The sequence below is a fragment of the Ranitomeya variabilis genome, chromosome 5 (genome assembly GCF_051348905.1).
Source record: "Ranitomeya variabilis isolate aRanVar5 chromosome 5, aRanVar5.hap1, whole genome shotgun sequence".
NCBI classification, from domain to species: Eukaryota; Metazoa; Chordata; class Amphibia; order Anura; family Dendrobatidae; genus Ranitomeya; species Ranitomeya variabilis.
In genome coordinates this window covers 182,781,779-182,792,938 of record NC_135236.1, presented here as the reverse complement: position 1 = coordinate 182,792,938, position 11,160 = coordinate 182,781,779, and the positions used below count along the sequence as shown (strand labels likewise).

Here is an 11,160-nt window from a genome sequence, read left to right as displayed (position 1 = left end):
CGAGCTGTATGTGGTTTGGATCTTTACTAGTGATGAGCGAATGTGCTCGGATTAAAGTCTTATCTCAGCATGCTCGGTTGTGAACCGAGTGTCTTCAGTGTATTCATGCTCAAAAAATATATTTGAGTCCCTGCGCCTGCATATCTCATGGCCGTTCAACAGCCACAACACATGCAGGGATTGCCTGTTTGTTAGATAATCCCTGCATGTGTGGTGGCTGTTCAACAGCCACAAGCCATGCAGGCACAGGGACTCGAATATATCTTTCGAAGATAACACCTTATCTGGGCACGTTCACTCACCACTAATCTTTACCTAGAATAGTAATCTGGCTATGTCGCCTGGAGCTCCCCTTATATTAGCAGTCTGATTGACAGGTTCAAAATATTCAAGAATAAAAAATATGACCTCTGTTAAAAACCTAAGTACGGTTGGGATGTATCACCATTCAAAACAATTCACAATTTGATGAACCATGTGTAATTAGACAATTTTTTATTCAATTTTACATATCCATACGTATTTACATATATATCATGTACCAACAAAGATAATGAAATATTTACAAAAACTGCATATTGCATAGATTTAGAGCAGGTGTTTTACAGACCCTCCTGGGTAGAAGCTTTATTCTTATTATTTCCTGCAATTCCCTATGTTAAAGCTCTTATACCAATTAATATGAATGATAATGAAGATAGTATTAATTGTCAGATAAGCGAGACATCTACTGAACATGGAGTTATCCATAAGAGAACTCGAAATTACTCAGCAGAAAAATGTTATAGGGTTTAGTTGAAACTGTCACTGAGGAGGATGCATCTTCCCTCTTGCCGTGTGTGTTTTATGCCTGCTTACCTTGCTTACATCATACCATTCTGGAGCATTATTTCTTACAACTCTGCTTTGTGCTATTCTATTATTCCTCCTAGAAAAGTATGAATAAATTAACAGCGGGCGTTAACCCCTAATTCATTCTGACATTATTAGCACTGATTGGATTGTCTGTGTGGAGACATGCGCCATTGGCAAGGAGAATAGTGAATTATACATCTATTTCCAGGAGGTATAACAGAGGAACACAACAACACAGAGTTATAAAGAAATAGACTCGAGAATTTTTCTTTGATTTAATAAATACTTGCATTTCTCATAAGACATGTTGGGAGATTTGGCAGCTCAATTTTAAGAGGTCTTGTAAATTTTGTAAACTAATTTATTATACATGATAATATATACATACAGAAGTTGCATTCACACAGGCGAGCTTTATGTAATGTAAGGGTAATGAATTAATTATCTAGTAATATGGTAGGTGCTCCTAAGCATACAGTGGCAGTATAACGTCTGCTGGAGTGGTAAGCCATACTGTTTCTATAGGGTCTGCTGCTGAAACACTACCACACCAGTAGCCAGGACCCAATCACCAGTGGCCAGTACCAGGCATCAGGAGGGCCACAGGAAGAGTAAAGCGGATAGGAACATATCACTATCTCCCCGTTTATGCTTCAAACATACAGTATTCTTGGCTCACTGTATTTGATAAAATTAAAGGGAACTTGCCATGAGGTTCATGCTGCCTGATCCGCAGGCAGCATGAATCTGACATGTAGCTGCATTATGGCAGCCCTGTAAGTTTTACTCTGAAATGTTGCCATGGACTTTGCATCTCCGATCACTAGTCTGAAGCAGGTCCCTGGTGGCTTCTCTCCGCCCCCACGCTTCTTGACTGACAGGTCTCTCCTCATAACACATACACATAGTTTAGGGGAACAGAGCTGGGAGAAGCTGCCAGGTGCCCACCTCAGACTAGTCCTCCGAGTCGCGTAGTGCGCCGCTGCTTTTCAAGGTGCCGTATGTTTTTCCTGAATATCTGCAAAGTTTCATAGTAAAAAATACATGGCTAGAATAAAGAAGATGGTATCTGCTGCCATGGTATGAGCCATGTAAATCTCACGGCCGGGGTCTTTTAAGATACAATTTCTCATATATATGTGAATTTTCATGGACGACTGCATTGGTTACTTCCCATAAACTAGGATCAAAGCAGCCATATCCAGGACCAAGAAAGCTTTTTTAATGTTGCTCCTAATATTATTTCATCTGATGATTTGCATTGAGCCATGTGTTCTGAATTTAGTTTGCCGGATGTACAGAACAGCATACCGTATTTGTGGACACATTCGGGGAGAAATTTTTTTTTTTTTTTTTTTTTTTTTTACTTAAATGCATGTCTTTTGAAATAAAAATAATTTTTACAATTGTTTTTCAACTGTCTCTGGCTGACACTCCCATTATTGGTGATGTGAAAGTGCTATATTCTGACGGGGGTCTTCGGGGTCTCTTTCTCGGGATTTGTTGATGTCCCAGCTGTTAGACCCCCAGCAATGTGCAGGAAACGTAGCCTGTAAAAGCTAAATGGTGCACAATTTTTAATGAAAGCTAATTGCAAAAAGTATTTCTAGACAAAATACATGCATTTAAGTAAAAAAAATGCCTCAAAGGTTTTGTGTCCAATAGATGTTTAAATACCGCCAATAAGGATAGGGTCACGTTATGCACTGATGCAAGCGAAAACCTCGGAGGCATGTAGAAGTTCCTCTTTATTAAGTGGTCATTGTTTTGGTTACAATCTGTATCAGTGTTTTGTGGGTGAAAACATTTTTCTGGGAAAATAATGTATTTGATAAAAAATGAATTTCTAAACCACAGCGGCTGCATGCTGACTGCCTGCACTGTTGCTGCATCAGCGCTCTACCGTACACCTTTTTCCTATGTGTTGATATACCGTATGTGAGTTTTTGCTGACACAATGGAACTGATTCATCATTTTCAGTTTCAATGAAATCACTTTTCATTTTTGTCTTGTGGTATTTAAGTATTTTTTTCACCTAATCTTTCATGGCGATCAGGATTCATTCATTTTTGTTAAGTCAAAAATGTCCTTTAATTTTGTCTTTGACCTATTTTGTGACTTTTTAAGTCGCAAGTTTTGCAAAATTGCGCCAACATAACTGGCGTACATAAAATCACTTCGGGGGGGCAGCAGTACATATGCGATCATTTTTGCGATATTTAAAAAAGTCACAATCTGGAAATCCCAAACTCCATTCACAATAAAAAGAAAATAGACAAACATACAGCGAATACGGAAAGTATTCAGACCCCTTTACATTTTTCACTTTGTTTCATTGCAGCCATTTGGTAAATTCAAAAAAGTTAATTTTTTTTCTCATTAATGTACACTCTGCACCCCATCTTGAATGAAAAAAACAGAAATGTAGAAATTTTTGCAAATTTATTAATAAAGAAAAACTGAAATATAACATGCTCATAAGTATTCAGATCCTTTGCTCAGTATTGAGTAGAAGCATCCTTTTGAGTTAGTACAGCCATGAGTCTTCTAGGGAATGATGCAACAAGTTTTTCACACCTGGATTTGGGGATCCTCTGCCATTCTTCCTTGCAGATCCTCTTCAGTTCTGTCAGGTTGGATGGTGAATGTTGGTGGACAAACACTTTCAGGTCTCTCCAGAGATGCTCAATTGGGTTTAGGTTAGGGCCCTGCAGCTGAAAAACACCCCTATAGCATGATGCTGCCACCACCATGTTTCACTGTTGGGATTGTATTGGGCAGGTGATGAGCTGTGCCTGGTTTTCTCCACACATACCGCTTAGAATTATCACCAAAAAGGTCTATCTTCGTCTCATCAGACCAGAGAATCTTATTTCTCATAGTCTGGGAGTCCTTCATGTGTTTTTTTTTTAGCAAACTATATGCGGGCTTTCATATGTCTTACACTGAAGAGAGGCTTCTGTCTGCCATTCTGCCACAAAAGCCTGACTGGTGGAGGGCTGCAGTGATAGTTGCATTTCCCTACTGCATCTCTGGAGCTCAACCATAGAGATCTTGGTGTTCTTTACCTATCTCACCAAGGCTCTTCTCCCACTATTGCTCAGTTTGGCTGGACAGCCAGGTCTAGGAAGACTTCTGGTGGTTCCAAACATCTTCCTTTTAAGGATTATGGAGGCCATTGTGCTTTTAGGAACCTGGAGGACTGCAGAAATTCTGTTGTAACCTTGGCCAGATCTGTGCCTTGCCACAATGCTCTCTCTGAGCTCCTTAGCTAGTTCCTCATGATTCTCATTTGGTCTGATTCACTATGAGTTGTGATGTCTTATATAGACAGGTGTGTGCCTTTCCAAATAAAGTCCTATCAGTTTAATTAAACGCAGCTGGACTCCAATGAAGGAGTAGAACCATCTCAAGGAGGATCACAAGGAAATGGACAGCATGTGACTTAAATATGAGTGTCTGAGCAAAGAGTGAATACTTATGATCATGTGATATTTCAGTTTTTCTTTTTTATTAAATTTGCAGAAATTTCTACATTTTATGTTTTTTTTTTCAGTAAAGATGTGGTGCAGAGTGTACATTAATGTGAAAAAATTATTTTTTTGTAATTCACCAAATTGCTGCAATGAAACAAATTGTGAAAAATGTAAAGGGGTCTGAATACTTTTCGTACCCACTGTATATAAAAATAGACATTAAAAAGGTGCAAATTAAAAGAATTAGGCACAAATTAAGAAAAGGAGAAAAACATAAAAAATAGCCAAAAATGTAATAGTTAATCAGGCCCATTCTCTTCAATACAAGAACTGCTGACTTTCAATTACATGAGTGTACGCAAAGCATACTACTCCACGCTGTCTTAATGGCAGTAGGATACTTGAAAGTTCCATCTGCAGTCGTATAATGTTCATTTACATAAAAACATACTCTTCCTAGCATTTTATGGCACTATTAAGTCAGTAATTGCAGCATTCATGCAGTTCAATGCATTGTGACAGCTGGTAATGAATATTGCTTTACTCATTTTCTGCCTACATTCATATTCATTTTATTACATTAATTTTTATGGCAATGAAGTTAAAACAATTAACTCTATTCCATGTAGTTGTATGCACAGCAATATACATCATGCTCAGGGATGGACTTTTAACTGGACACATGAGGCACGTGCTTGCAGACAGCTCAGTTGGTGAAGGGCACCCCTGTTTAGGGCCATAATGTATTAGCGGCAATATTTTTGTTGGAGCTCTTGCCTCCGTATACATGTTATACTGTCTACAGTGCCATGTAAAGGTATTCATACTAGGTGAACTTTTACACATTTTTTCACATTACACACACAAACTTATATGTATTTTATTGGGATTTTATGTGACATACCAACACAAAGTAGCAAGTATTTGTGAAGTGTAAAGGAAATGATACATGATTTTCTGAATATTTTAAGAAATATAAATCTGATAAATTGTGATGTGCATTTGTATTCAGCACTTTGTAGTCTGGTACCCTAAATAAAATCCTGTGGGACCAATTACATCTAGAAGTCATATAATTAGAACATTGAGTCCACCCTGTGTCGTTTATTCTCAGTATTACTATAGCTGTTTTGTGAAGGCTTCAGAGGTTTGTTTGAGAACACTGGGGTTCAAACAACATCATGAAAACCAAGGAACACACCAGACAAGTCAGGGATAAAGTTGTGGAGAAGAAGAGGTAAAGCAGTATTAGGTTATAAAAACAACAACCCAAGCTCCGAACATCTAACTGAGCACTGGTCAAGCGATACAAAAATGGAAGGAATATGGCTCAACTGCAAACCTACCAAGACATGGCTGTACACCTAAACTGGCATTCCAAGCAAGGAGAGCACTAATTAGAGAAGCAGAAAAGAGGCCCATGGTCACTCATGACAAGTTGCAGAGATCCCTAGCTTAAGCAGGAGAATCTGTCAACAGGAAAAACAATTGGGGCGCAGACAGATGGCCATACAACACGGATGACGATCGTATTGCAATGCTCGGACTCGCCAGCCAGTCTCCTGACCAAAGCGTGACAGCATGTACTTTTATTCAGCTGTCACATTCGGCTCAGGAGAGCCGACGGCCAGTCCAGGCATTGCGATGCGACAGCCGTCTGTGTTATCCGGCCGTCAGACTATGCCCTTAGTTGTATAGTGTACAAATCTGCCAATAAGAAAACATTTTTTCAAAGCAAGCCATAAGAAGTCTCCTATGCAGTCTGCAAAAAGCCATGCAGGGGATACAGCTAGCATGTGGAAGACGGTGCTCTGGTCAGATGAGCCCAAAGTAGAACTTTTTGGGCTAAATGTAAAACACTGTGTTTGGTGGAATTCTAACACTGCACATCACCTTAAAAACATCTCCAATCTCACTGAGCTAGTGATAGGTGCAAAGCAGAATGGGCAAAAATGTCAGCCTCTAGATCAGAAAAGCTGGTAGAAACATAACCCAAAATACTTGCATCAGTAATTGCAGCAAAGGGTGGTCCTACAGTGTATTGACTTCGGGGCTGAGTACAAATGTACGTTACAATTTTAAGATTTGTATTTGTTAAATATTTAGAAAACCATATATCATTAGGGTACCGTTACACAAAACGATTTACCAATGATCACGACCAGCGATACGACCTGGCCGTGATCGTTGGTAAGTCGTTGTGTGGTCGCTGGAGAGCTGTCACACAGACAGCTCTCCAGCGACCAACGATGCCGAAGTCCCCGGGTAACCAGGGTAAACATCGGGTTACTAAGCGCAGGGCCGCGCTTAGTAACCCGATGTTTACCCTGGTTACCATCGTAAATGTAAAAAAAAAAAACACTACATACTCACATTCCGGTGTCCGTCAGGTCCCTAGCCGTCTGTTTCCCGCACTGACTGAGTGCCGGCCGTAAAGTGAAAGCAGAGCACAGCGGGTAACCCGATGTTTACCCTGGTTACAAGCGAACGCATCGCTGGATCGGTGTCACACACACCGATCCAGCGATGACAGCGGGAGATCCAGCGACGAAATAAAGTTCCAAACGATCTGCTACGACGTACGATTCTCAGCAGGGTCCCTGATCGCTGCTGCGTATCAGACACAGCGATATCGTATGGATATCGCTGGAACGTCACGGATCGTACCGTCGTAGCGACATAAGTGCCACTGTGAGACGGTACCCTTACTGTTACACTTCACAACTACTTGCTACTTAGTGTTGGTACATGAGAAAATCCCACCCAAACAATATTTATAAGTTTGTGGGTGTAACATAAAAAAATGTTTGTGGTATGAATACTTTCAAGGCACTGTAGGTTGTAGTTTGATAATAAAAAGTTGTTTTTAGTGGGTTTATTAAAGGTAGAATCTAAAGGACTATCTACAGCTCTGGCAAAAATTAAGAGACCACCACATCAAAACCCTGTCATGGGCAGCCCAATCTCCAGACCTGAACCCCATTGAAAACCTCTGGAATGTAATCAAGAGGATGATGGATAGTCACAAGCCATCAAACAAAGAACTGCTTACATTTTTTTGCCAGGAGCAGTGTGAAAGACTGGTGGAAAGCATGCCAAGACACATGAAAGCTGGGATTAAAAATCATGGTTATTCCACAAAATATTGATTTCTGAACTCTTCCTGAGTTAAAACATTAGTCTTGTTGTTTCTAAATGATTATGAACTTGTTTTCTTTGCATTATTTGAGGGCTGAAAGCACTGGTTTTTTAAAAAAATTTGGACCATTTCTCCTTTTCAGAAAAAAATTCCAAAATGTATTGCTTGGAAATTCGGAGACATGTCAGAAGTTTATAGACTAAAAGAACAATTTACATTTTACTCAAAAATATACCTATAAAGAGAAAAATCAGACAAACTGAACATTTTGCCGTGGTCTCTTAATTTTTGCCAGAGCTGTATTAGTATCAAAGATGTAATTCTCATAAGGCTATGTGCACACGTTGTGGATTTACTGCAGATCCGCAGCGTTTTTTTCCATGCAGAAATGCAAGTGATTTACAGTACAATGTAAATCAATGGAAAAAAAATTGCTAATGGTGCGGAAAATTCCACATGGAAAACGCTGCGGATCAAAAGTAGGAGCATGTCATTTATTTATGCGGATCTGCAGCGTTTTTGTAGCCATTCCATTATGGAAATCCGCAGGGGTAAAAACGCATGAAATCCGCACAAAATCTGCATAAAAAACGCAACAAATCCGCACCTGCGTTTTCTGCGAAGAGATGCAGAATCCGCACAAAAAATTCCAGAGGCAAATCCGCAACATGTGCACATAGCCTTATACTCAACTAAAACCTTATACATACAAAATTCTATCGTTATACCATTTATTTAAAGTGAATCAGGCAGCTTGCTACAAGTCTAAAAGGCTTTTACATTTACCGGACTTTTATAAAGAGCAAGAAATAGTGCTATCATAGTGACAATAGAAGGGACAGTGAGACATGTTCTCCTACTGTATGTGTTCACTCCGTGCACTTATCATCCACAGATATTTATTTAGCTGGTAATACCACATTTGGCCGGGAGCAGCACCTCTGTCTAACTTAAACCCAATGCATATTTGCACAGAAAATAACATTTTAGTGCAGTTATTGGTGGTTGCAAAAGTTGGCCCATTACATAACTGCAGGAATAGCCACTTATAAACTATAGGGAGAGTTTAGGAGCAGCGAGGCCAATATTTGTGGGGGTTTTAATATGTTGCTAAATGCATTTGGTACATCTAAGTACATATACCATTATATGACTAAGGCCGGAGTCACACTACCGTAGAATACGGACGAGTGCTATGCGAGAAAACATTGCATAGCACTCAGCCCAGTGTTAATCTATGGGGCAGCTCACATCACTGTATTTTTTCTCGGGCGTATTCTATGTGCATGCTGCGATTGTACATGTATATTATCCAAGACTCGCCAATGAAAGCCTATGGGTGCGAGAAACTCAGACACCACACGGACCATGCATCTAGCTTGCGACAAATACGCACAAATATTCCTCATTACAGCCCATTGAGCCATTAAATTCAATAGGGAAAAGTAGTGAGAAATGTACAGATGTCATACGGATGTCATATGGATAAATAGGCGCAAGAAAATCGCATCATCGCATTTCAAGTGCATTACACATGGATGACCATATGGAGAACACTTGTGCGACTCTCGGCAGGGAGACTCGGAACGATTTTCCATTCATTTAGTGTGACACCGGCCTAATAGGCCTCATTTAGAACTGAAGATAAATCTGCCTTCATTTCCCCATATTACAATTAGTCTTCCATTACATAAACACCTTGACAAGAATGGACGCAATTGTACTATAAGCTATGAACAGTTTCCTTCATTGTGCAGCTATGTTCATGGATTGCTCATACAGCTAGTGGTGGTAGATCTCCTGATTACAGCGAGCACGGGCCCAATAGGCAGTGTTTTGATGGCAGTCCAAGCTTCGAACCGAGTGAGACCTTGTAGGTTGATATTCCCCAGCTGCAGTAATTCATCTCCTGTCTGAACAGCTTCATTCTTGTCTGACACACCTAGAAAAGAAAACATCTGATGATTTAAATGTCAAGGTCCATGGCACAAGTTCTAATCCCACTGGCTGACCAGTGGTTCCAGAAAGGGATAATTACTATTTCAATACTAAGTCAAGAGCAATAAGTAACACTGCATCAGTAAAACTTCAAATGTCATGTCTTAGGCATGTAGTCTACCTGTTGCCCTATGTGGAATTATCACAATTCTACGGGTAACCTATTTTCCAGCAATGTGGCACTGCATTTAAAATGAATAGGTGAAATCAGGCTACTGCCGCTCTACCCCAAAGCAGGGCACAAAGATGCTGATTCATGAAACTGATAAACCAGAAATCTGGTGCCTGTTTGAAATGTTACAAAATACAATTTTGCAAATTTGTGCATGGACCCGGACATGGACTTCTCCAGCAAGTCTGTGATATTGTTTAGTTTCAGCAGCATGAAAAAGTCTGTTGTGAAAGACTGCAACACAGCCAATCAGCAAGCTTTGCCAGTGTGGGGCATACTGTGTAGAAAAAAATAAAGTGTGGCCCCCTCTATTTTTGCTAACCAGCGCAAGTAAAGCTGACAGCTGCAGACTGCAGCCCCCACCTGTGAGCTTTATATTTTTATATATAAATTATTTTAAAAAAACTGCATAGGATCTGCATTTTTGACAACCAGCCTAGCTAAAGAAGAAAGCTAGAGGCTGGTATTCACAGACTGGAAAGGGGCCATGGATATTGGCCCTCCGCACCCTAAAAACAGCAGAAGGCCAGGCGCCCTAGAAAAGGCGCATCTATTAGATGTGCCAATTCTGGCACTTTGCCCAGCTTTTCCCACTTGCTCTGATGCAGTGGCAATTGGGTAATATTTGTGGGGTTGATGTCAGCTTTGTAGTGTCAGCTGACATCAAGCCCAGGGCTTAGTAATGAGGGCTTCTGACCGAAAGATTAAAGACACAGAAAAAAGTCCTTTAACCCCTTATCGTCCAATGACGGGCAGAGTCCGTCATTGGACGCCTCCCCGTTTGGTGCGAGCTCCGGCAATGAGCCTGCACCTTTTTTGTTACATGACAGCTCATCTGATCAGTTGTCATGTGCCCCTAACAGCTGCGGGTGGAATCGCGATTCACCCACAGCTGTTAACATGTTAAATGCAAACTCGGACAGCGGCATTTAACATGCACGTGCAGGAAGAGCATCATTACCTCCTCCCATCGGCGCCCGTGTCACATAACAGCGGGTCGCTAATGGGTTGGCATGACAATGGCAATAAAATGCAATAACAGGCGATCAAAAGATTGTATCTACACCAAAATGATATGAATAAAAACGTCAGATCGCTACCCAAAAATAATCCCTCACCCGGCCCTAGATTCCAAAAAATGGAGACACTACGGAAAATGGCAACATTTTTTTTTTTTTTTTTACAAACTTTGGAATTATTTTTCACCACTTAAATAAAAAAGAACCTAGAGATGTTTGGTGTCTGTGAACTCGTAATGACCTGGAGAATCATATTGGCAGGTCAGTTTTAGCATTTCGTGGTAAAAAAAATCCAAAAAACAAATGTGGAATTGCACGTTTTTTGCAATTTCACTGCATTTGGAATTTTATTTCCTGTTTTCCAGTACATGATATGGTAAAATCAATGATGCCATTTAGAAATACATCTCGTTCTGCAAAAAACAAGCCCCCACTTGGCCATATTGACGGAAAAATAAAAAAGTTATGGCCGTGGGAAGAAGGGGAGCAAAAAATGTAAA

At 40.2% G+C, this 11,160-nt stretch overlaps 1 protein-coding gene across 1 annotated transcript in view; it reads right to left on the bottom strand.

Moving 5' to 3' along the window:
• Window positions 1-7: 7 nt before the first annotated feature.
• Window positions 8-11,160, bottom strand: part of IL16 (interleukin 16) — a 248,252-nt gene continuing 237,099 nt past the window's right edge. Inside the window, exon 20 of the mRNA XM_077263616.1 lies at window positions 8-9,413. Coding sequence (XP_077119731.1) covers window positions 9,235-9,413 — 179 coding nt within the window. The 3' untranslated portion in view covers window positions 8-9,234. The remainder of the gene's footprint in view (window positions 9,414-11,160) is intronic.